The following is a 27,794-nucleotide window of genomic DNA, read 5'->3' on the forward strand; positions in this document are numbered from 1 at the left end:
TATCCAAGTTGAATTACTGTTTGAAACATTAAATATTAAATGGCAAAAGTTAATATTTTTAGATTAACATTAGAACTCTGAGAAAACAGTTTACTGGAATTTATTGAAGTAAATATTTGTTATCTTTGGGATATCAGTTTACATCTTTAGGACCATGATTTTTTTTTCTCTGGTTTGGGCACATCTTTGTCACTGAAAATAACCTATTTTATTTTAGATCTGTGTTCTAATTTTATGTTGACCAAGTGATATATTCTGAATCTTTATTAATAGTTTAAACGTGAAATCTGGCTTTTAATTTTTATTTGTTTAATTTAGAACAACTTGAATAAAAAATTTGAGCTATAAAAATTTCGCATTTACCATGGACTAAGAAAGAAATACTGAGTATCTACTTTATTACTCTTATTTATAGCTAATGCAAATTACTTAATTGCAAGTTTTCATAGTTTTCTTATCTGTGAATTGAGGAAATCATTCTTTTCAAAGTGTTGATGTTTTGAGGATTAAACAGGCTTAATTGTATTTGAAACTTACTACTTTTTAAAACTATGCCAATTTGGATTTTTTTCTCTTCCCCAAAGAAACTGCTAATATAATATCACATCACTTTGCTTTGAAGAATCCAATTATATAAATAACTTCACGTAGTTAATGGTTTGCCTTTAATACTTCAGCTATATACATTCTGGGTTTTTTTTGTGTTAAGGAGTTAGTCTTAAAGTTGGTCATAGGCTTGATGCTCATGTCTAGTAGTCTTCCTTTAACAATTAAGTATTCTGTTACTGAGTCTCAAGGTGAGCTTAGTTAGAGTAAACCTATTTACAAAATTCTTCCTTAAGGTTATATTCATATATTGATTTTATGGCATAATTCCTTTTTAGAACAAAGCAGAATGCTGGTTCTAATTATTAGATTTCATGCTCTCCAAACCCATTGGGGTTTACTATGTCTTTTAAATTGTTTTTAACAACGAAACATTTTTATACTACAATGTGTCACATAACTTACAGTGAATAGAATAATGTAATTTAACATTTTTGGTGATTCAAATAATATAAAATTGGTTATTGTACTACTTTATAACTTATTTAAAATTATGCATTAGTTTTACAAGCATTTTAATGAGTATTTCATTTAAGAGACATTAACTGAATAAAATTGATTTTATATTCACTTTTTTAGCTTAGACACAAATTTTTCATAGTGTAATTAGGGAAAAATATGTTAAAATACAAAATATTTAGTGTCTGAAATACTAGTAGTAGCTTTATAGAAACTAATGGATAGATGTATGATGTTACTTAGTGGAGAAATAAAACTGATACATTAGTCTGATTTTTGTTAACAAATGTCATTCTGTATTTTTTTCAATTATGTTAGGCTAAGAAACTTGATTTTAGATGGTCTTGATACTTAGTGGAATGCTCAGCTATTTTAATCTTTGATATATTTTTTAGGTAATCTAATTTATTTAACTTGTTCAACAATTTGCAAGCAACTGCATGCAAGGCTGCATTAGAAGGAAAAAAATATTGTAGAAAGAATGTAACATAATTTTGTTGCATAAAATATTTCTGTTGTTTAAATGTTCTAATTAATATTGTTATCAAGTACTAGTATTTGAAAGACACCCAGTCTATTAACTTTTTCTCACATTCCACAGGTGTGTTCAAAGCAACATTGTTTTGTTGACACAAGCCTTTAGAAGAAAGTTTGTCATTCCTGACTTTATGTCTTTTACCTCTCACATTGATGAGTTATATGAAAGTGCTAAAAAGCAATCTGGAGGAAAGGTAATGGTTTTTGATGTGAATATTTTCCTGAAACAATCACTAAATAAATCCAGCTCAACCTGAAGTATAGAGAATAAAACTGTACAGTTTTGTAGTGTTTTGCTAATGAAATTTAAGTGAAGCCACTAGATTAAGTACTTCTAAAATACTTTAAATATTTAACTTGAATTGTTATTTCAGCTAAAAAGAAACTTAAATTTAAGAATTCTTTTTGGTTTTCAAATGATTGTTACTGCTTTTAAATCTTTAATAAAAAAAGTAACTTTACTGGGAATTTCTGCAGATAACAATACCCTTGAACATTAAATAAAATGTTTCCCATTTTAAAAACCTAAGTGATGCCAAGGGCTATTTTATTTCTTTTCCATATTGAATACTTTAGGAAATCCTACCGTTTTTTAAATCAGTTCTTTAGTTGTTTCCCTTAAAAAAAGTATCAAGTCCTAGTTCCTGTTTCAGACTGCTTTTCTAGGAAGAGAGAGTGCATTGGAAAACAGAGGATGATGGAGACTGAGAGAAGTCATTCTCACTTGTAATCCTCAAGTTTGTTGTGCTCATAGTTTTTATGAATATTGTTAGAAGAGATAGAATATAAAGCCAATGAGTACTATGAAATAACTTCATTGGTGGAAGCTAAAGTGAGATTAATTTTTTGGTTGAAGAAAGTATTATTTGCCTATATTATATCTGTTAATTTCTTTCCAATATTTTGGATAGGTTGCAGATTATATTCCTCAACTAGCCAAGTTCAGTCCTGATTTGTGGGGTGTGTCTGTTTGTACAGTAGATGGACAGAGGTAAGTTTATTTCAAATTCATGAAAACCAATGCTAAGCCTTAAATTTTGCATAACAATGAGCATGAGGTAGAGAGGAGCATCTTCTATAATGGAAATTAGCCCTAAGGTGACTTGAATTCAACAATGCAATTAAGTTTAGATTTTAATTTAATTTTAAAAACTTAATTGAAACAATAACCTTACACTAAAATTTATGAGGCATTTCATCTGTCTTATTTACAGTTCTAGTCTTATTGAGTATTTATTGTTCAAGTAGCTGAATTACAAATTTGCTTAAAAAAAGACTTGCCAAAACATGAAGTTACTCAGCAATGAACTGACTACAAGAAAATAAGTCCCCATTTCTCATCTTAACATTGGTACATTGGTTACATATCATGTTATTATCTTTGTTCCTTATGCTCCTGATATGATTAACATCACTGTTAAGACAATACATCATAACATAGACTGTTATCTATCTGGCATTTGCAGAGTGAAAAGTCACTTCAAAACATGAAGAACTTCATGAAGTTCGTGAAAGCTGTCTTTGGGAAGTGTATACACTGTAGGTCTAGCTCCTGACAAATAAGGATCTGGCAGAATTATAAAAAGGATAATGATATGAGGGTACTTAAAAGAGGAGGATTTGATTTAAAAAATCAGTGAATTCAGAGAAGCCTTTGGAAAAATGGATCAAGTTCTAGAATAGTTTTTGAGAATGACTCTCTTTATTATGCTGTGAGTCAGACGTAAAGATTTATTATGTTGCAACTTGATTTTGTCAGTTAAAAAAATTAAACCAAAAAAGAAAAATCAATTATTTTTTAATTCATTTAGATTTAGCTCAGAGGTATAATCTTTCTTCTTTTTCTTTTTTTACTGAGGCAATTATTCTTTTTTTAGTTAAAATATCACATATATAAAATCAGTTTTACAACCCCTGAGTAGATACAGCTTTGATGAATTTATATCAGAGATGTAATTTTATCCTAAATTTTGTTAAAAATATAAATCATTTAGCCTTACAATTTTAGGTTTTATTTTTCACAATGTGCACATTAAAACTTTTTCCCCCATTTGTTACATTTTGATCTCTTAAGTGCCTTCATCCTACATGATCTTTTTATTTTTTACTAATTATCCTCAAGTATTTACAGGAAAAAAACCATGGTTTAGTCCATTAATTCTTAAGATAAGGAATCTGAGGCCCAGAGTTCTGTATAATCCTGACAGGTGAAACCAGGATTTGGGGCTTTTAATTCCTAGTCTGTTGTTCTGTATTATGACCGTCTTTTATCCTCATTTGGGCCTGTAAAATGTAGTAAACACTCATTGTGTTGAATCACATGTTAGGTGCTATGAACAGATGCAAATATAGAAGACACGGCTTTATCCTTAGGGAGCAAATTGCAGTAGTGAATGAAATTCCTATTTTTGTATTTGGAAGAATCATCATGTAATGGAAATGTTTTTATTTGGAGGAAATTATTATGTAATGCTGGCACATGGTTTTTCTCTTAAACATTTTCTGTGTGTAGAGGTGATTCTTGTAGTTTAGTTTTCATATCTAAAAAATTTTAAAGTTGACTTTGGACTAGAACCATATGTATTTTTAAATCAAAAAAAGTAAGACAGGCTTTTGTCAGGTTTTAGAATGACTGTCAAGTTGAAGTTATAGTAGTCTGAATAAGAAATTTTAAACAAATGTGATAGGAAAAATACTATATGCTTTTGCTACATATATGTACATATGTATATTCTGTGATACACTTAGAGGTAAGGTGGCCTTCTGCTGTGTCTTTGCCCCCCTACATCTCTGTTAACCTGTTTGCCCCAGAGGTAATTAATAGTGCCCAGTTTTACTATGAATGAATTTCACTCTGAATGAATGAGTGTGTGTACTGTGTTGGGACTTCAGGGCAACTGGAATACTGCCGTGAATAAAAGATCTCTACCCTTGTGTGAAGCTCACATTATAAAGGAGTCAGTATTTTTGCATATTCAAACCTGTTTACTGCACGTGCATCTCAGTTTGGTAACATATAAAGTGTTCTTTTTGTTCTTTTGCTTATCCATATGGTGGTAACGGATGCTATTAGTGCCACCTCTTGTCAGGTTTATAAAATTGGATGCTATTTCCTTTAATGGGGCTGGAATTGTGAGTAGATATGGTTCACAAGATGAGTCATTTATCGTCAATCTCAGAGAATGGTATTGAATCTAAAGTGAGCTTCTATAAAGACTACAGTTTAGCCATGATTAAAGTTATGTGTTTAAAAAATGATAATTAAATTCTAAAAGGGCTAGTCCATCTTCTATAATTGAGTCAGGATAGGAGTCAGGAGGACCATACCCTCTTGCCTTTAAAGGAAAGCTTTCACATTACTTAATTATTTATTACTTAATTTTGAACCATTCTGTTACTTAACTTTTAAGCTCTCTTGCCCATTTTTGCAGTATCCCTATTAAAATAAACATTCAATCTTTAATATCCAGGTAAAACTTGTGGTTGAATTATGGGAAAACTGTTATAAATTATAATTGATTAATGTGAAAATAACAATACCAGTTATTCAGTTAGAATTTTTTCCTGTTGATCTTAATTATATTTTAAATCTTCTTTTAAACAGGCATTCTACTGGAGATACCAAAGTTCCATTTTGTCTTCAGTCCTGTGTAAAACCTTTGAAATATGCCATTGCTGTTAATGATCTTGGAACAGAATACGTGCATCGATATGTTGGGAAAGAGCCAAGTGGATTAAGATTCAACAAACTGTTTCTAAATGAAGATGGTAAGAATTACATAAAAGTTGGTTGGAAAAAGAAATGCCTCATTTTCCTATGTGTATACAAGTATTTTTTAAAAACTTTTTTGAAGAAAATTAAAAACATACTTATTTGCATTTTTTCATGGGATTTCTGTGAAACTCATATAGTTTAATCACCAACTTTTAAAAATGATTATTTTAGGCCTTGCATACCACTGAAAAGTGGACTATGAAGAAGATGGGGACAGGGAGTAAGATTTTTTTGTAACCACTATAGGTCAATATTTTGCAGTACAATTTCACAATATTTGGGATTTGCATTAAAATAATTCAGTGGAGTACAGCTGGGAATGCTGGATGTGATAATTACGTATTGGTAACTTGAAGCTAAATAATGAACACATGGGTATTTATATTCTACTTTTGTATATTGTATGTATTTGAAAACTTCCATAATAGTAAGTATTTATGGGTGGCCTTGGCTAAGATACTAGTTTTGCTTTTTCTCATCTTAACATTAAATAGTGGGATAATTACAGGAATCTAAAAGAAAAGAGGACAGAGGTAGTTAGCACTTTTGATCTTATAGAGGTTTTAAATCTAAACACCAACCATATGAATTGTTTCTGTTCTTTCCTCTTTCTGGCATAAGCTAGGTTCTCCTCATTGTATAGTGAATTAAGATAGAATCGAAGAAAGCAAGAGTGAGTGAATCCAGTGATTGAAATAATGGTTGTGAGAAATGTACTTTTGTATTTTTTCTTTCTGCTGGATAAAAAATAAAATGTGCCTTATACTCATTATTGTTTCATTAGTCTTTTAAATGAGTTATAAGTCTGGTTATTTTCTTATATTTCCCTTCCTGTTTGTTGTGAGAGCAATTACATTTTCTTACCCTATTTTACCATAATCTTTCTGTCCTGAAGCTACATTTGATTCTATGGAGATTACCACAATCTAGCAACTTCAGTAAGGACATCATATGCAAAAGTACCTTATTAATTAAACTCACTGACATCTAAATATAATGTGGGAAGAATTAATATTTTTGTTTTAACAAGATTAAACTTTTATAAGACAATCTAAGTAGATTAATCTGGTGAATTGATTGATTTTGAGAGAGTTAAAGAACAGAAATTGACAAATATAGGAATTGGAATGTGAAGAAGTATTTGAGAAACAAAAATAAAATGGACTTGAGGTAAAATGAACTTAACATAAGTAATACAATTTTTTGCCATGTATATTTTAGAAATTATAACTTATTAACATGGTAGTCTATAAGAAAAAAATCATAAGAGCTCAGGAATTTAGCATTGGTTTATAAAAGCTGAAATATAAAGTTTAACAGGAGGCTTTGATACTCTTGTACTTTTTCCAAACCAATACTAGGAATCTTGGAATAAATGGAAAAATGAAGGCCTCCCTTTGCCATTCCTTCCTGAGTTCTGTATGGATTCTGTGCTGTAGGGTCTTGGTTATAAACTAGCTCCAGCAAAAAACAACTTAAGGGGCTTTTTCATATTTAAAATTTGAAGGGTGGATTTATGGTGGAACTAATTTGGTGTGTGTGCATGTGTCTATGTATCTAACTTTGCAAAATTAAAGTATTAACATTGTTCTAGATTTATAAAGTGATGATACAATAATGAATAGATAAGAATTTATAGAAGTTACTCTTTTAATATCAGTTTTTTTATTAAGGTATTATTGATATACACTCTTATGAAGATTTCACATGAAAAAACAATGTGGTTAGTACATTCACCCCCTATTATTGTGTCCCCCCCCACCATACTCTATTGTAGTCACTGCCCATCAGTGTAGTAAGATGCCAGAGACTCTCTATTTGCCTTCTCTGTGCTGTACTGTCTTCCCCTTGATCCCCACCACTAATATCAGTTTTAAAATGCTTTATACCATTAAAAGTTTTAGTCCTGTATAGGGAGATGGCTGATATTTTCTATCATTATAAATGAGGAAATTAGTTACTTGTCAAAGATGTCAGTTTTGGAAACCGCCATCTCCTAGTCTTCCTCTGCCTTTTAGTAGAAATTGGGCTTATCAACAAATATTTATATGTATATAGCATTTTTCTCATTTATTGTTAACAAGCTATGGGAGGTACATGTACCTTGATTCTTGACTAACTTACCTAACTAAATAAAGGATATCAAAGGACAAAAAACAATTACATATATCCAAGACATGGAAAAAGAAGACAAACTAAAGCACTGCATACTGCTAATTATATTGAAAGTGTATAGATGACAAAAGCCATAATGTATATGTTGGTTTATATGTATAGAGGATTTGAGAGAAAAGAGGGCTTGAATTAACTTATATGTGGAAGGTAAGACTGAGTTATATAGAAAGAACAAAGTTTGGGTGGTTGGGGAAGTGGGTACTGCAGGATTAAACCATATAGAAAATATTTTAATTTTTGTATGGCTCCATAGTATTCCATTATGATACTTAAAAAACATGTCCACATTAAAGGGAACGTTAATACTTCCTAGTTCTTTTTATGCACTAACAAACTTTGTCTAGATTTACTGATTTATGAACCACATCTTTGTAATGTTCATGTGCTTAGTAGTTTGAAAAGCTTTTCCCCAGTATAATGTGAAAGAACTTTCTGCATGTTTTATTTTTCTGGAGAGAATAAATACTTGCTAAAATTTATCAGTTTTGTGCATTGTAATTGAAAACATGCCCATAGATTTCATAAGTTGCCCATGTCCATTTTGTCATTATGCCAAGCTAATATATTTCATTACTTCAGAAAGTAACTTTCCTAAATTAAGTTTGTTATTTCTGCTGTCATAAATATTCTTTAATGAAAAATCTAGACAACCTTTCAACTCTTTCCTCCTACCTACAGCAGAGTGGGAAACAAGTAGATTTCACAGCACAGGTTTTAGACTGAGATTTTATACTGCAGTAGTGCTCGTCTTATGTTTCAGTCTCTCCGATGTATTTCCAAACATTCAGATATCTGGCTTTTGAGCCAAAGGCAGAGTGAGCAGTTGCTTGCACTGGAAATTGCTCTGTCACGCCATGAAATGCTTTAGTGTTCTTTGAAAGATCTTGCATGTAGCTGATTTAGTATTTACATAATGTTTATGATTTAGAAAATATTAAATGCCTACATTTATTTGGTACTGTTTGGTATGTACACATTAGCTTCCTCCTCCAGTCTTTGTATCAAACCTGCTCATGTCAAAAAGATATGAAAGGATAAATACATAATTATCTATACACATGTAAATCAGCTTGATTTCAATATTTTGTTCTCTGTCTTTGTGTGGTTTTCTTTCAGGTGGATAATACTGTAAAATTTTTGTTTCTTGGCTCCCTCTTGCAGGGTAGTATTTTTCTGTGACAGTAATTGCTTTCATTTTGTGTGATCTCAGAGAAAGCAAACTTCTCTTAGCATAATTTGGAATGGGCGAAATCTTGATTGTAACAACTCAAATATACTTTTAACGTTTGAAATTAGTCATAATCATGGATAACCCCAAGTTTACAATGTTAAAAAGCATAGCTACTAAATCACATTGTTGATCCTATATTGAGGGAAACTGCTGGACTGTAAGGCAAATATTTGTACTTATTGATTTTTAATTTTTTTTTAATTAAAAAAATTGTTAAGAGCTTTCTTAGGTAAAATTCACATGCTGTGTAATTTATCCATTAAAGTGTACTGTTTAATTACTTTTAATATATTCATAGAGTTGTGCATCTATCACCACAGTGAATTTGGGGACATTTTTATCACCCCACAAAGATATCCCATACCCATTAGCAGTCAGTACCCATTTCTTTTCTATACCTGGCAACTAATATTCTACTTCCTGTCTGTAGATTTGTCCATTCTGGACATTTCATGTAAATGGAATCATGTAGTAGTTGGTCTTTTATGACTGGCCTATTTTATGTGGCATAATGTTTTAAAGGTGTTTTCATGTTGTAGCATTTATCAGTACTTCATTTTTATGTTTTTCCTGAATAATATTCCATCGTATGGATAATAGTACCACATTTTCCATTTGTCAGTTGATAGGACATTTCGGTTTTCACTTTTTGACTGTTACCATAATGCTGCTGTGAACATTTGTATGCAAGTCACTGTGTGCATGTATGTTTTTATTTCTCTTGGTTATATATCTGAGAGTGGAATTGCTGGGTCATATGGTGACTTTTATGAAGAACTGCCAGACTGTTTTCCAGAGCTCAGAGTTGTTTTGCTATAGGCTCATCTCATAGAAGGTAACTTGCTTAAAGTTGAAGGAGACTGTTAATGTAGTAATAACTTAATGAATTCTGCTAGATTTGTCAAATTAGATAAGAATTTGTTCCCAAGGAAATAAATCACTGCCACAAAGAGATAAATTAGGAATTAACTTTCAAATAAATTTTTCTGTGCACTCACAGTTTTGTGTTTGGCATTGTGCCGTGCTGTGAATGAGAATATAGTCAGTTCAGATTTGAAATTCTATTTATTTTAAGAATTAGGAGATGAGGTGGGATTTTGGATGAACTTAAATTTTACTAATTTTTAAAAATTATGTAATAAATAACTTCTTTGTTGTCAGGAAATGTAAAAAGCATAAAGAATGCAATTTAAATTCCCTGTAATTTTTTTATCTTATGTGTATTACTTTTTAGTGTTTGTGGTTTCTTTTTCTTTTTTTGCATATGTGTATGTACATAAACACAAAAATAAAACACTTTAAAAAATAAAAGTGGGTTCACCTAAAAGGTTATTTTTAATATAAATATTATTTAAGGGCTTAAGAATGTGCAATGTATTTTCTAAGCATTTCATGTGTTTTATTTCATTCAAGCATTTCAGCTCACAGGTGTGGGTACTGTTACTACTCCCAATTTACACTTGGGAAAGTTGAGACACAATAAAGTTCAGTTTGTTACCCAGGGTCAGAGAGCTAGTTAACAGGAGAGTTAGGAAATTTGGATGTGCTCTTTACTATTCACTATCTTTCTGTACTTGAATATTTGACTACAATTATTATAGCAGCTTCCTAGAAGTGTATTACTGGTGTGAAATGTGACTTAAACGTATTCTTTCACCCCTTAAAGTCGCCCTCAAAAAAAAAAGTATAATAATAGCTTACATATAGAAAATAAATCTAAATAGATGTATGTTCATGGGAAGTACCTATGCATCACAGAAAATCATATCAAGTATTTGAAATAATGCTGTTTTATATTTTACAGATAAGCCACACAATCCTATGGTAAATGCTGGAGCAATTGTTGTGACTTCATTAATAAAGGTAAAATGTTGAATTTCCTTTTAACCTAGTAAATTTTTAAAATTACTAAGGCATAAAGATGAATCTTGGATTTTTATGTAGAACTTTGAAAAGTTTTCTTTTGGTGTTAAAAAGAAATTAATGCTATGGCATAAGGTTAGGATTTTTATTTATTTCAGAATAAATAGTGTGTTTCAAGGGCAAAATTAAAAACAGATGACTCATTGTAAATTCCAAGTTACTCTTGACCCAAAGATCTGGCAAAAATTCAAAAAGAATACTCCGCTGAATAGGCATAGAAGTTTTTCTTCTTAAAGTTTGATATTTTTTTCTTTCTCTTCCTTCTGGCTCTTTTAGAATGAACAGATGTAAACTGAATTAAAAGCATTTTACTGTTTAATGTTTGTCGTCAGCATATATATATATATATGAACAAACGTTCTAGTACTTTCTGTTAAGGCAAAGTACTTTTACTCTGATATTCTCAAGTTCTTTATACTCTCATGAGCCACAGTCATGATTTTCATTTGAACTTGTTTTGTTTTATGTAAATCGTATCATAACTATAATAAATAAGACTTATTCCAATTATTGTTATATTATTTTTCTTATGCTTTGGTTTGCATTGTATGTTTTTATTCTTTTTAAGTGTCTGGTTTGCCTTAATAATTGGAAGAATTAATGTTTAAAATAAGTATCTGAAAATGGTTCTATTGTGTGATACTGTTTAGATTTTTAATTTCTAGTTATAAATTTCATTTATATTCAAATAAATTTCTTTTGTGTTTGAATCATTTATATACTTCCTTCAATAAGCATGTCTATCTAAGCTTTAAAAGAAACATAACTACATGGCTTTGTAGATGTATTAGTGAGAATGGGATACCCTGGTTATACAAAGAATGTTTGAATATAAATTATGCCCTTGGCCCAGTTAATAAAAATTCATCCAATTTGTGTACTAGAAATTCTGTCTTTCATGAATTGTTTATGTTCATGAGAAAAAGACTTTAAAATAGAAGACTGCTATCTTAATATATATGTTTATTTATTTTAGGGCAAATGCTTCGTAAGCAGTAGCCCACTTAATCCTTATAACTCTAGTGAGGTAGATATTACAGCTAAGTATTTTTAATGTAACTAATAGGCTAAGGAAATTTTCATTTTGCCCATGATAACATTTAGTTATTCATGACTGTTTTACATAAAAGAAAAATTACCAGTTTGAGATGAAATAAACCTTATTGTGGAAAATTATAATACAAATATGCTCTAGGCACAAGTCTTGCCTTCAGATACCTTACATTATAGTTTGGGGTTTACACAAATAAATGGACCCTTACAATGCAATTCAAATACTGCAATGAGAGAAAAGTCTCATTAATAATTATTCAGATTTGAACAAGTAAATTAGAGGTAAGGAAAGTTATAATTTAGTGTATGTGTGCAGTGCTTGATGAGAAAACCACTAGAATGGTTCTGAATCTTTCAGAATATTCAAATTCCGTGATTTTATATAAACTTCAGGAAGTTCACAGACCCTTTGAAGCTGATCCATGGATCCCTGTTTAAGAACTCTTGTATTGGGGAAAGATTAACACAGCACACCAGTATTTCCAAGAAAGGGCATATGTAAATGATTAAAAGAAACCTTCCTTAACTGCATGCAGTTAAACATCTTTTGTTTAATGATTCATGGGTTTAATATACTAAACTGAAATGCTGCATGTGGGAAATGCATGTCTGGTCATATCACACCATAATTTCATGTTTTACTTTCCATGTTCAGTCACAAACCATAAACTATACATTGAGCCACATTAATATTGGCACTTAGAAACAGTTAAAAAAAGCACATATACACAAGTGTTCAATGTCCAGTAGTGCAAAAATTTAACTGAGTCATCTTTTATTTACAAATTTGATCAGTGATTTTAAGTGTATAAAAATGTAAAATTTACGGCAAAGTTAGAAGTGAGGCTTTGGGGGTATGGATCATATTTAATTTAAGATCACTTCTTTTGAATTTTGTTTTGTTTTTAGAAGGTGTTTCAACAATTTTTTTTTTGTTTTTTTAAACGAAGTTCATCTAAATCTTGTAGGGGTAAGCCTCATGTACCTCTGTGTAAAACTGATTGCCCTAGAATGTAATACTTTTCTTAGGCTCATTTTAAAAGAGAATTCAAAGCTCTTGCAAATAATCTGCATGTGATCTCTGCAGGTTGTATGATCACATAATATTTATGAGTTGGATATTAAAATTGAAGTAATAAAACCATAGGCAGATGGGTCTTCAAGTCCTGCCCTCTTTATGTAGGTGCTGTGAGGAAATTGTGACTAACAGTGGAATCAGGCTTGAGCTAAATTCCCTGAATTCTCCATTTGCTGTTCATTAAAATTCAGTCTGCCATAGTTTTAATATAGGTGTTTGCTGTTTCTCTTGGTGGTATGTTTCTCTTTACCTAGAATAGTTAAATTATCCAAAAAGGAGATATTTTATTTTCTTAATTTTAACTTGTATGAAAGATACCAATCTTTGGATTTAAAAGTCACATCTAATTTTCAGTGGTTGTATATAGCTGTTCTTTGGACATTAGACAGTACCTGTTATTTGTAAGAAACTAGGCCTCTTTTCTAAGAGCTTACATTTGAGTACCCAAAGCGTGGATATTTTTCCATGGCTACTAGATGCAAATTTTGTGTTTGAGCTCTTTCAGTTGATGACCTTAAGGCTGTATTTCTTTTCTTTCAAATATCAAGACTTTATTATGGTGTTACCGAAACATTCTCCTCATGTTACTCCCCCTCCCACACATACACACAAAAATAAGTGGAGTCTTTAGTAAGACTCTTTATAAATTCATAATTTTGTAGTATTGATATTTTTTCCTTGTAGGATTGGTGGTGATCCTCAGGAAATGGGGGAAGAGGCAGAGCAAATGTTCAAAAGGATTAGCAGATTGTGGAAAAAAGGAGGATTTGGACAGAAGGAACCTGTTGCATAAATTCTTAACTACTAAACTTATAGGAAAACTCCAATATTTAAAATTTTAAACAAAGCTATATAGGTAAATACCTTCATAAAAACAAATGTCATTTTGTACTTAAAGTGCACATAATAAAGAAGCCATGAAAGTACTATCCTTCCTCTCGTTTTCTCTATGGTAGCTACCATATTTTTAAAGGAATACTTTTTGATGCAGTTTGTTTTATTTGATGATGATCATGTGGTTGCTTAATTTAAAGGAAAGAGTGAAAGTAAACTGAAAAGAACAGTTATTTTGAATAAAATATAAGTATTGTGTAATTTTTTTCTTTGCAGTGGTAAATATTTCACCCTGTTTCAGTTTAAAAGTTAAGGTCTGGTGACAGCTTGAGGGTTAGGGTGGGAACATGAGGACAGCATGTATTACAGGATAATTACCATACTTCTGCTTTTATACTTTAAAGGCAAAGAATAAGTTACCTTGTCTTTTATGTTTATGTCTCTCTTTGTTCTACTGGTAGTTCCCAGTTTTTTTCATTTGAAGAAGCTTTTTTTTTTTTTTTTTTGATCAGAACTATTTTGGTATTTAAATGATTGGTTATTTTTTCTTAAAAAAACACATTTAATCATGCTTCATGAAAAACAAAAAACAAGACAAATTAACGTTAATATGTAAGTATATAATGCTCAGTTTGGTCATGTGAGCAATAACCTGTTACACTTGCAAACAAGCCACATTTTTTAAGGCTTTTGGTTCTGGGGAATTAAATGCCTTGGATTTCACAACATTCTTAACATTCGTAAAACAGGATTATATTGGTTTATTCATGTTTATATCAGTTGTATTTGAGCGTTATTTTAAATGAAAAGCAAATAATTTATTGCTATCAGAATTTCACTTTTCTGTTACTTTATTTTTAGGGTTAATCTATGAAAATACTAGATTTAGAGCATTGTTTTTTACCTGTAATATTTATTTTAATCCTGCAAGTTTTATTTAGCTTTATCGCATTTTCAATGGCAAGATTAAACTAGGAGTATTTTATAAACATATTTTCAGTTACCTCTTTTTGCCTCTTTCTCTATTCTTTCCTTTGTGATCTCTAATTTTCAGTTGGCTTTTATGCCTCTGTACTTTATGAATGAAGTCAAGGGATTTACTTGCAGAGTAACTCTGATTAATGCATTGATTTTAAATGAGTCATTTTTATACTAAATTTATTGGCAGATGTTGCTCTGAACAGTGATACTTTGACCTACATTTTAATGTATAATACGATTCAATTCACAAGTATGTTTTTAAAAATAGTCTACAAAAATACTTCAGTATAGTTATACTAGTTCTTTTAATGGCTAGTGTTAAAACTCAGTGCCCCTTTATCAAATTTTCATAAAGTTTTCTTCAAAAGAATGGACATTCTTTAATTTGGTTAAGTATATTTATAGAAAAGTAAATCTGTAGAATTTTCTAGTCTTAAGGTCTGATTACTACCCTTTTCAAACAAACCACATGGTTTGCCTTTTAATGGTCATTTGGTGAAAGGATTAGAAATTGGTAAATATATTTAATAAATTTTTTGTTTTCCTACTGTACTTACTACAAATATTAACTTTTTCAGGATTAAAATAGCACAATATCTAATATTTGTGCAGTGATTTAAAACTGGGATAAAAAAATCCCTGAGTACAGAATTTTTTTTCTAAGAGATAAGGGAGCAGCGATAGTTTTAAGCCTATCAGTTTCCAAATCTCAATTTTCATATTTGCCTTTCTTAAAATTAATCTGCCTTTGATCCAGGTTTCCTCCCATTTTTCAAAACAAAGAATACTTCTCATGTGTTTCAAATTTTACAGTGGTGCACAGCTTCAGGTTATAAAAACCTCTTGGGCACCAGCAAAAGAGAACATTTTGAAACAGTAGAGTCCATGGTATTAAAGGATGTGAATCACTTAAGTGACTGGGAACAAGTCATCTTGAATACACTAAGTTGTCTGTAGGTTTTGGTTCAATAAGATGGAAGGAAAGAGGATTGAATTAAGTTATTAATTAATAAGAGCATTCAGTGTAAATTTTAAGGATATGTGACTTCTGTATGTAATGAGGCAGATGTGTAAAAGTGACATTGCTATAATAAAACTTTATTTCCGTCTACTCATCTGTTGTCAACAAGATTTCTCAACTGTACATCTGTAAAAATTTAAAATAGGAAGAGAATTAAACTCATTCTAGCAATAGAACATGTCCACAGATACATGAGCTAATTAAAAATCAAGTACTATTTCAAATGGTAAAGACAATATTCTGAAAGAACAATTTTGCAAATTAGTGTAGAAAATTATTAGCACATAAATATTTTACCTTTTTTCAAATGTGCACAAAATGAGCAATAGTATAGTCATCCTTGTGTACCCATCCCTGGCTTCTATTTTCATAACTTCAGCTCCTCCACCCATCCTCACCCCACTGCTGGATGACGATGGATCTTTTTTATATTTGTGTTTTTGCTTTCTTTGTGGGCAAAGGGGCAGGAAATTTACTCTTATTTTATATGTGTATGTATTTTTTTTCTAACATCTTTGTCAATAAACTTTTTACTGTAATTTACAAAAAAATTGACATAGCATCTTATAATGGATTACTAAAGCCCATAAATCCCTGGGGTACATGAGATCCTTTCCAAGAGATACAGGGGTAAATATATTTTGTTGACTTAAGTTAAATGCTATTTCCAGGGAAGATAATAAAAACAAACATAAATCCATGGCTTTTATATTTAAAAAAAGGAAGTTTTGGGGAGAGTCTTTGAGTCAGTGTAATCAAATATTTTATTTTTCCTGTTTACATAGTGTGTCTAGGCTTTTTCAAGAAGCTTACCCAAAATGTAATATGATGATAGACATTGGTAAATATCAGTTGTTTCTAAGAAACAATACAGAAGCAAAACTTAATTGTGCTTTAATTTAGTCATCTGCAAAGTATGTGATCACAGTCTAGAGTTAAAACAGGTGTTTTTTTTTTTTAACTAAACATGACAGAAAATTTGTATTCATTTTGTAGGGCACAGTTTAGGTCAGAAAATAAAAGTTCAGTGTAACCTGTTTATTTTACATTGATAAATTGTATAACCAGTAATTATCCATGTGACATCCCAATGCAAATGCTGATGTCCTTTTCCAAGAGTTGGTTTTCTTGTGCTTTTTCAAAGGTTAAAAAGGTTTTTGTGGTTTAAATGTTGTTACATATTTTACAGCATTAGGATCTATGGAATATTTTGACAACTGCAACAGTTCAATGAAGTTGGTAATTTCTTCTTTTAATTATTTTTCATTGAACAGCTTTGGAGTTACGTTTCTACATTTTGATTTCTGGTGTATTATGAGGAAAAAAACTTAAAATATGTCAAAGGACACTTTAGAGAAAATACATAGATAGTGATTACAATATGGCGGTAAATTTTCATTATCTTGCTTAAGATTTGTTAATGCCTAATTTTGATGAACTAGTGTGATGTTCTTTCCAGCTACTGCCTGTGTAGATGATTGCACATCCTTTCTCAGTAAGTTGATTTGTTAAGGTTTCACAGATTATTAGTCACACCTATCCACTTGTAAAGTGGAGAATGAACCTTGCTTTATTTAATTAAATCATATTCTGGTACAGGTTTTCCCCCCACCATAATAAAATTTCAAAGTGATGTTTTGGATTTCTTTAGGGTGAAGTTTAAAATTTTTATTTTTACAACTTTATTTGTCAAACTATTTTAAACCTGTTTTAAAAATTAGAGATGTAAAGAAAATTAGAGATGTATTGTTTCTCTTGGGTACATATCACCAATTAATACGTTTGATTTCAGATCTACAACTTACTGCTTTGTAAACTTCTCTGAGGTAAAATGAAACCATTTGGCTACTTGAACTGATCTACATTACATAGGCTTTTCCTATTGACATTTGTGGTAGCTAATATGTCAGAAATAGAAGTGATGAAACAATACATCTTTCATACTCTGAATTGGCATAATCTAAATACAAATGTAGCTAATTTTTTAGGGACTATGAAATAATTTTTTTTAGTTTATGTGTTGTTATAACAAGTGAGATTAAAGGTAGAGCTTTCTCTACACTTTAATGCAACATAATCCAGAATGTTTGCATATACTAAAATAATAAAGGGTTATTAGTCTTGCAACATAACTCATTTTTCTAACTCTAATATTGTTTTTAAAATATAAGTAGATTGTTAATTGAAAACCATAATTGATATATACTTAATTATTTTCTAAGGGTGAAACTTCACATTTTAAAAAATATGTTAAATAGTATATGTTCTAGCAGATTATGTGTTGTCATGAAAGATACGGGGACTTGGAGTAACTTGCATTTAATAACTTTGGGTTGGGTAATATATTTAAAGCATTCCCTTTGTAATTCAAATCCATTCTCAACATACGGGTGTTAATGAAAGAACATGTAAAAAAATTTATGTAAATATTAAATTACTATAGAAGTATTTCCTAGATCTAAAAGTATTAATGTGCAGTATATGAATTATAATGATAGCAGTTTGGAATTTTGATATTCACTTAAAATGTAACCTTGGTGGTACCTGTATTAACATACTTATGTCTCATTTCTTTGCAGCAAGGAGTGAATAATGCTGAAAAATTTGACTATGTAAGTGCAATGTGGAATTCAGTTTTCATGCTACATTCTGTATATATTTGTTTTTTGAATACTAAAGCATTGTAACTTTGGTTTATAGGTGATGCAGTTTTTGAATAAGATGGCTGGTAATGAATATGTTGGATTCAGTAATGCAACGTGAGTCTGATTTATGACTTAGGTTTTTGTAATGGGTCGGGCCTCTTTAATAAAAAAATCCAGGTTATAGAACTTGATCTAAACACTATTTTGTGACTCTCTTTCTCCTTCCTCCCTTTACCCCCAACCCTGTGTGTGTGTGTGTGTGTGTGTGTGTGTGTGTAGAATAGACTTACTTCAGTGAATAATTATTTATAATTTTTAGAAGGAAATGAATGATAATCTGAATTACCTGAGGGGGAGGACACTTAAAATGCTTTTAGTAATTTTAATAAACTTCTTGTGGGCAATCACAGAATTAGAAGGGGCCCCAGGTTTACCTCAAATTACTAACATTTTTTCAATTCTTTGCCTATAATGCCTGTCTTACCTCTCTTGTTCTCTCTGTGCATGGCTAACTTGATTTCTACCCCAGTTTTTTATTTTGAAATTGCAAGTCTACGGAGAAGTTAAAAGAATAAACAATGGGTATCTATATATCTTTCACTTATATTTTCAGATTAATATTTTGTCTCATTTGCTTTTTCCTCAATCTCCTTCTTTAGTTTGAAAAGCATGTGTCTTTACATACACATATAAATATCTATATGCAAATATACATGTATGTGGGTGGCGTTTTTTTCCCCTTAACTATGTGAAATTAAATTGTAGACATCATGTCACTTCACCCTTAAATAACTTAGCATGTGTATATTTATATCCTAAAAATGAGGACATTTTTCTAGGTAAGCACAATACAATCAACATTAAGAACATTAACATTTATTTTTAAATTATTATATATAATAATAATAATAATCAATTAATATGTAAATGTCCCCAACTATCTCCTAAATGCATTTTATGCCTTTTTCTCTAGCAGCTAATCAAGGTTCATGCATTACATTTGTGATGTCTCGTCTTTTTAAAATAGAATAGTCCCCCTCCCCCCCCACCCTTGCTTTTTAAGATTTTATTAAATGGGTTTTTAAGTGTGCCAACCTACTTGTTCCATAGAGCAGTAATTAACTGACTTTTTCTGTGAAGGATCAGATAATAAATATTTTAGATTCGTGAATCATATGGTTTCTGTTGCTCCTAGGGTTCTACTGTTTTAGTAGGAGAGCAACCACAGGCAATATGAGGTTGTGTTCCAAAAAACTTGGTAAAAACAGGCTGCAGGCTGCATCTGGCCCATGGGCAGTAGTGGATAATCTCCATTTTTAATAGGTTTTGTTTGTTTCCTTGTGATTAAAGCTTAAACAGTTTGGGCATGAATAATAACTAGGTAATGTTTTGTACTTGGTTCAGGAGGCAAACTTAGGTTGGCTGCCTTACCAACTTTTATTGATCAGCTTAAGCATCTCTTCCAGAAGGTTTTCATGAATCGCATGTCACCTCTCTTCTTTGTATTCTTTGTCTCTCTCTGCCCCATCATCACCGTTAGACTCTGACCCCCTTAAGACCTGTATAGTGTCTTGCAGTTCATTTCTGCATGCCTCTTATCTGGCACATGATAGACAGTTGATAGAGTGTTTAGTTAACAGAACTGTGTGCCAAGCACTATGGTAATTGCTAAGTAGTTCTTTATCTGCACTATGTTGACTTTTTCTAATATGACAAGTTGACAGGTTTATTTCCAAGAGTCTGCCTTCCTATATCCAACACTATTTTCTGACTACCAAAATACTAAAACATACAGCTAAAAGGGGCTGTCCACCCATGACTGATAATACAAAAGAGTGTCAGCCACAGTTTCTCTTTTATCGGCAGCCTTCTGGACACTTGTAGGTCAGTCTCTCAAATCTACTGCAGATTAATCTGTCTAAATCAAAATTCATTCTCTTCTCAAACTGTTCTTTACTCTAGGATCACCATGTCAGTTGATACCTCCCTCCTTTCAGTAGGTTATGTTAAAAATCCAGGCTTTTGTATCACACTTCATTCACTCTGTTTCTCCTCTTCCCCATCAGGTTGTAAGACTTGCCTAACTGCCCTCATGATTGATTATACCTCTCCTTCCACTCCTATCACTGCTACTGAAGTTCCAGCTTTCTGTAGTGTTCTAAAAATATGACTCATCCTTTCTTTTTCCCCCTCTCCCAAACTGGTGTTAGAGTTATCCTTCTAAAATGTAGATCTGACAGGGTAACTTGTTTGAAAGCCTTCAAATTGCATTTTTAGTATTTATCAGTCATGATAATTTGGTCCAGTCTCTTTTATTGGTTTGATGTTTCTCCATTCTTCTCCATGAACCCAGTCTCCCAGAGGCATCAGAATATTTGCCATTCTTCAATGAAGTCCTGTCTTTTATACCTTTATAACTTTGTTCATGTTACATGGAATTTGCCAGTACCTGGGCTTACCCCCTGAAATCTGTTAGCAGTGAACGCTGTAAAGGCCATCTCATGTATCTCTCTCTTTGAAATTTCCATGGATTCCCTCAGTTGGAATTGACTATTGTACTTTTGGGGTACCCAGAAGATTCTGCAGTTTTTTGTATATTTTAATAGTGGTGTATTTGGTAATTTTAAAAGTAGCTCTATTCACAAAATAGGAAGACTAGAAAAGCCTTAGTTCATTTCAGTCCTTTTGTAGCTAAGAAAATTGAAACTGAAAGAATTGTCATTTAAATGACATAGCCTATTGTCAGATGTGGAACTGGAACCCAGAAGTCAGGACTTTTAGGTCAGCGTTCTTTCTACTTTATAATGCACTGTGCTTTACAAATTAAACTATAGAACAATCATACTTCTACAGAAAGTAAATAGAGCAAAAAAAAAAAATGTCTTCCATATGTTAAAAAAAACTTTTTTTTTTAGGTTTCAGTCTGAAAGAGAAAGTGGAGATCGAAATTTTGCAATAGGATATTACCTAAAAGAAAAAAAGGTTCTTAAGTTTTTGTTTCTATTTCATGTTATTCTTTTGTTTAATAAATTACATGAAAAAATGTGCTAAGAACTCAACAGTTGCTTTTAAGCAACTACCTATTACTGTTTAATTTGCAGAAGTTTTTGCAGAATAGTCTGAAGTTAATACTATCAGTGTTAAAATAAAATCAGTTGTATCTAGCCCTATTCAAATATTTGACTGATTACATTAATGCAAAATATGCTGAAGGATTAGTCTTCTTTTTCAAAAGTATAATGCCTGACTATTGTTGATAACACTTGTTTTTTTTTATTTTAAGTGGCTGGTCCATTTACATAGTTTATGAATTATGACTCAGTATCAGTTAAACTAGTATCTAGAAATCTTTATGTAATGTAACTTTGCTTTACTGTCCTTCATTTCATGTTTACAACCTTGTATAGGTTATGTGCTATTCTGTTTTTAATTAAAATGAAACATTTATGTACATTTTAAAGTTAATCTTTATATGTCTTTTACTTATGTGCATTTTTTTTCCTATGTGCTTATGTTTTTAATTACCTGTCTATTTTTTCAGTGTTTTCCAGAAGGCACAGACATGGTTGGTATATTAGACTTCTATTTCCAGGTAATTTACTTAGACTGCCTGAATTGTGTATATAAATGGCATGTCACATTTTATAGTATATAAATGTCTGAAATCTTGGCTATAAACCAAGAGAAAATACATTTCCCAATTACTTTCAAAAAAATGTCTTCATAAAAGACTATCTTGTGTCTATATCTCCTAAAAGGTCATGCCTCAGAATGTGGAAAATTTTTTTCTATAAAAACACTGTATTCAAGAAGTGTCAAAAATAATGTATGGTTCCAGAAAGTGGCTTCTCCTTTGTATAAATTGAGTTCTGTTTCCTTAGCTCTTGAATTTTATTTAGAGGATTGATTTGTCTCTTTATCAGAGTGTTCATATAAAGCATTTTAAAGTAGATGTTTCTCAGCTGGTTTAGTTCATTTCTGCAGTGTCACATAGTGGGTTTTTTCTGAGTTAGAGTAGCTCTCCATATTCATGGGGAGGAAGACCACTCACATACTCTGCTGTGGTGTAGTACTCAATTTAAACTTGCCTTCCTAGACATCCCTCTCCTCCCCCTATATTTTCAACTCAACTCATTTTTACAAAATTAATACCATTGATGCCTCTGATGGTTCTGTAATGTGAAGCTACCTAGTAAGAAGGTAGTTATTGTTGATTTCTAGTTTACCTTACATTTGCCTGTGTTTATTTGTGCAGATGCTTTAATTTTAACCTTTCAGTAATCTTGAAGAATATATAAGGGAAGCTGATAATGAAGTAGATTTTGATGGCAGTTTAGGTTACAGTTTGTAACCCGCCCAGTATGAAGGACCATGAAGTGGGAATCTGAACTATCAATGTCAAATCAAGGTCTAACCTGGCCACCCTTTAGTCATGAGACCTAATTTCAGTTACTGAGCCCTAGTTTCATTATCTGTAGCATATGCTTAACCTAACTTTTTACATTACATTGAAGATAACATGAGCTGATATGTCTGAAATTCCTTTGAAACTATAAAATGCTGTGTAAAAGACAGTGTCATATTTACTTTTTTTGGTAGCCCTTATTTTTCTGCTAGCCCATATGAATTTCTACCATATGTTAATGTTTTTTCCTTGGTTAAATGTATATAACTTAGGCTATTATAGCTTAGGTGCTACTGATCTATGAAATTTCTACACTTCAAGGCAAAAATCAAGAGACATTTATAGAAACTTTGCTTACTTTCTTGGAGAAGGGCTACATCTAATTGAACATCCATAAAGGTATCAGGGAAGTACTCTTAAATTAGGATTTGTCAAATTAGGAGTATATCACCTTATGACAAACAAAATTCCAGTTAATACTAAATATAAATCAGGAAATGATCATTAAAATTTATTAATTTTAAGTCTTTTATGAATTAACTTTAAGTCTTGCTTATAGTCAGTATGAACTGGACTAGTCAATCCGTATAGTAAGCAGACTCTTTAATTCTGGAGAAATAGGGAAGAGGTTTTAATATAAGTAGGCAAAAGTTAGTCAAAAAGTGGCTCCCAGTTTTCTGATTTACTAAAGTTAATCAGTTTTCCTTCTTGCTATTTCCAAACCCCTTTATACCTCTTGTAGATCTTGAAGTATGAGTAAGGAAAGTTTGTAAGTTGAAAACTCAATATTTTCTTTCTCATCCCCCTTCTTACCTTCTCTTTCTCCTCTACTTTACCCCAATTTTCATTGCTGTTGAGGAAAAATAACATAGAATATATTATTGTTTTAGTTTTATGGGTAAATTTGGGTTTGATGTAACTTTTTCTGTTATTTTGATTGTATTTAAATGAAAAATTTCATCCTGCAGTGTATCTGGGCTTAATTTTCTTTTCATTCATCATAGTATATCCACCATCCATAGTCAATATCAAATAAATATTCAAATGTTAATAAATGGCTTAAAAGGTAATAGACACACAGAATATCCTGTCTGAGAACTCTTAGATTTTTCTTCCCTTCGTCCTTTGCCTATTGCCAGATGGAGATGCTGAGTTTTGATAAAGGTGAAATGTCAGGCAATTTAGCATTACTTTTTAAAGTGTCAATTTCTCATGTAGATATGTATCATACTGATGTATATTGCCTTATCTTGACATTAACCATGGCTTCTTTTTTCCCTATTGATCTTTGTATATCCTACAGAAAGCTTTAATATTTATACAACTTTTCTTGTCACATGGGCAGTTACAAATCTTAGTTCTAAGGGGCTGGTTCTTCCTCTCCTACTTCTGCTATTTAAAAACTAAATAACTGGGCAAATCAGGATAAACCTTAAAGGGCTAGAACTTTGTTCAAATTAAAAAATTTGGTATGTTGTAAGTTACTGTTAAAATAATCCCTTTGGAAGAAAGATTTCAGATCTGTATGAAATAGGTAAAATAGATAAAGAAGTCAACTGTAATACAAAAATAATGTGAGCCTAAGTTTCAGAATTCAATATTTTCTTCCTTTTAGTTGTGCTCCATTGAAGTAACTTGTGAGTCAGCCAGTGTGATGGCTGCGACACTGGCTAATGGTGGGTTCTGCCCAATTACTGGTGAAAGAGTTCTGAGCCCTGAAGCAGTTCGAAATACACTGAGTTTGATGCATTCCTGTGGCATGTATGATTTCTCAGGGCAGTTTGCTTTCCATGTAAGTAATTTTCTCTGGAAAGATACTAGTCTGGACTAGTTCTTTTAAAACACAGTTTGAACTTTGCTTCTAAGCAGTACATTAATTTTTGAGAGGCTTGCTTTGAAAGTTAATGTGTTACAGAATGATAAAGAATAGAGTTAAGCGAGTCTACCTAATGTTCTTGAGAAATTGAGGTTTAACTTACAGAGCCTCATCACATCTACTTTTAAGATATTCCAATATATAAGGTTAGTGCAGACTTTTTTTTAATTGTTAATGTTTAGGATTACATACCTTAAGGACTACTTATGTTCAGAAAGAGTGCATAATTGTGAATGTTTAACATCTTTGGTTACAGTCATAGGTGTTTTAAAAGATCTAAAATATATTAAAGCTAAAACTTAACAAAATCTAGTGCTTTAAGCTCTGTAGTGCATTTGCCACTTGTGAAATGTATAGTTTTTTCTAACCTCATTCTGCTTATGTCAAATCACAGTATCCTAAAAAGTGTGTTTTGAATATTTTAAAGCATAAAAAAAAGATGCATTTAATGTTACCCACCCCTGAACTTCAATAATTATCAATACTTGACCAGTGTTGTTTCATCTGTATGTACAACCTCTTCCCCCATCCTTGACATGCTTCAGCATGTAATTGTAAATAAGAATTCTTAAGAAAAAAAACAGCACTATTATTACATATAAAAAAAAACTTAAAAAATTTTTACCTTTAATATCACAATATTCAGATTATTTGATTTGTTTTATAAATTATTATTTTACAGTTCTTCTGACTAGGGATGCAAATAAGGGCCATATGTTGTGATTGTTTTTAATAATAATAATTATTACATAATAATAATAATTTTTTTAAATTTATAGTCTCCCCCTCCCTGTTTCTCTTGTTATTTTTGGTTGAAAAACAAAGGTCATTTATCCTGTACAGTCTCACAGCCAAGTTTTGCTTATTACACTTGTTCCATTCTCCCTTGTATTCTGGTAAATTGGAAGATCCCATTTAAGTGATTTTTCTGTTTTGCTTAGTTTTGTGCAAGACTACTTTGAGCAAGAGGTACTCAGTATCAAATGTTATAGTAAGCCATGAACACTGCCCTGATGATATTAATTTTATCTTTTATCATAATTGGTGTCAAGTTTTGCACAGTGTGACCTTAAATGTTCTGAAGAGGATTAATTTTAATTACCATCTTACATCTTTTCCTGAGACATTTCTCTGACAGTATACCACAGAAAATATTTAAGAAGATACAATTCCTCTTTATTTTCTAGTCATAAAATACTTTTTTGAAGACAACTTTTTATGCTTAAAAGCAATACATATTTACTATAGAACAATTAGGAAATATACTCAAAAAGAATAAAATAAAAATGTGCATAACCCTACAGTTTAGATATAATCTACTTTAAAATTCCTTACAGCATATTTTTCAAATTTTTTTCCATGTTTAAATATATCCCAACTGTTTTATAATTGTGTGTGTGTATGTGTGTGTATAGTATACATTTACTATATTTATAAACGTTAATAATTATCTACATTTTTAATTTTGGAATTCTACTGTATAGATATACCATAATTTTTTATGCAGTTCCTTTATTGTTGCATATAACTTCTCTTATTTTAAAACATTAACATGAATGTCCCTTTTTCAAATTATTTTCAGGTTGGTCTTCCTGCAAAATCTGGAGTTGCTGGTGGCATTCTTTTGGTTGTCCCCAATGTCATGGGCATGATGTGCTGGTCTCCTCCTCTGGACAAAATGGGCAACAGTGTTAAGGGAATTCATTTCTGTCATGTAAGCATATTTTAATTAATGAAAAATAGTGATCATGTTAAGTTGAGCCATCTAATGATTCTGGTTTTTTTACTCATTTCCATAATTTACTGATTGTTGTCACTCTGCCTACCTGTCTGCTAGTTGCTGGGTAGCAATAAAAGTACTCATAGAGGAGCTTCAAATTGCCTTTACTAGATAGACAGCTCCCATATAATCATTCTCATAGAAAATTACATTTGTTTGATGCTTATATTTTAATTTTCTTGGTTGTAATTAGTTTTCAGTTTCCAAAAGCTCAGCAGAAGATGCTAAACTTGGACAAGTAATTAAAAACTCAACATGAATTAAGATTATTATAGTTTATTGTATCATCTTTAATCTGCATGGTTGAATATTTTTATCCATAAACTATGTTTAAAGTTATTTGTTTGTTTGTTTGTTATAGGAAATAAGCACTGAGTTTAAAATTGCTGCCACTCCTGACTAGTTCAGTATTTCATATTACAACCCAAGGCTTGCTAATATTTCAGCTTCTGGTTTTAGTTACATTTATAACTTCCTAGAGTCTACACTGAGTACCATAATTTTTTCTGCAAACTATCTCAATTAAAATGATTTGTTTTTCAATTTACTATATTTTATAAATACTAAAGAATGACATTAGTTTGCGTGTAGATTATAATAGATTATAACCAGAATACATATTTATATTTTTGTGGTACTTTACGTTTATTTGACAGAATTCTTTCATGTGGCATGTTTTTATAATGCCCGTTTTATAGGAAATGAAAGTTAAACAATTTGAGTAGCTGAGTCCTAGGGTCATGCTGGTAATCAGTATTCTCAAAATTTGTATCCATATCTTCTCATTTTGATATCAGTCCTCTTTTTGATGCATCATGCTGCTTTATTAACATGCAGTGGTGCTTTCCATGAGGTGGTTGAGTTAGACAGTATTAGTATAGTTTGTTAAAATAAAAAAACAATAGCCAGTTAATAGCCAATTACTTAAACCTGTCCTGTTTGTTTATAGGATCTAGTTTCTCTGTGTAATTTCCATAACTATGATAATTTGAGGCACTTTGCAAAAAAACTTGATCCTCGAAGAGAAGGTGGTGATCAAAGGGTAAGCAAAATTCTTATTTAAATTATTATGTAGTATTTTTTTAAGAGAGAATATGAAATGCACCTGCTTAAAAAAACTTAGTTTAATTGTTAGCCATACATCTTTGTGATTCACAAATGAGTGTAAGCAAATTGTTGACATTTTCATTCTGGACCAATAGTATATAGATATTAAATATTGCTGTTTTATTTAAATTGAAACTGAGTAGTCTAGCAGCAGGATCTTCCCTCCCCATTTTCCTGCTATTCTAAACAATAATTTTTCATATTGATTTAGTCAAATGAAGGTACATTGGAAAAAGTGCTACATGTTATAAAAAGAAAACCTTGTTTTTATTAATATGCCTCCTTCATTGTCTTGAAGTTTATTTTAA

General features: G+C 31.0%; 1 protein-coding gene across 3 annotated transcripts in view; it reads left to right on the forward strand.

Moving 5' to 3' along the window:
- GLS (glutaminase) overlaps window positions 1–27,794 on the forward strand; it is an 84,348-nt gene that overhangs the window by 19,115 nt on the left and 37,439 nt on the right. For all 3 annotated transcript variants that reach the window (XM_073218395.1, XM_037009131.2, XM_017669581.3), the window contains exons 4-14: window positions 1,667–1,796; window positions 2,514–2,593; window positions 5,207–5,370; window positions 10,588–10,646; window positions 18,253–18,285; window positions 18,374–18,432; window positions 21,234–21,300; window positions 21,860–21,910; window positions 24,339–24,515; window positions 26,182–26,313; window positions 27,329–27,421. In XM_073218395.1, the coding sequence (XP_073074496.1) occupies window positions 1,667–1,796; window positions 2,514–2,593; window positions 5,207–5,370; window positions 10,588–10,646; window positions 18,253–18,285; window positions 18,374–18,432; window positions 21,234–21,300; window positions 21,860–21,910; window positions 24,339–24,515; window positions 26,182–26,313; window positions 27,329–27,421 (1,045 nt within the window). The remainder of the gene's footprint in view (window positions 1–1,666; window positions 1,797–2,513; window positions 2,594–5,206; window positions 5,371–10,587; window positions 10,647–18,252; window positions 18,286–18,373; window positions 18,433–21,233; window positions 21,301–21,859; window positions 21,911–24,338; window positions 24,516–26,181; window positions 26,314–27,328; window positions 27,422–27,794) is intronic.

This window comes from Manis javanica, chromosome 12 (genome assembly GCF_040802235.1).
Source record: "Manis javanica isolate MJ-LG chromosome 12, MJ_LKY, whole genome shotgun sequence".
NCBI classification, from domain to species: domain Eukaryota; kingdom Metazoa; phylum Chordata; class Mammalia; order Pholidota; family Manidae; genus Manis; species Manis javanica.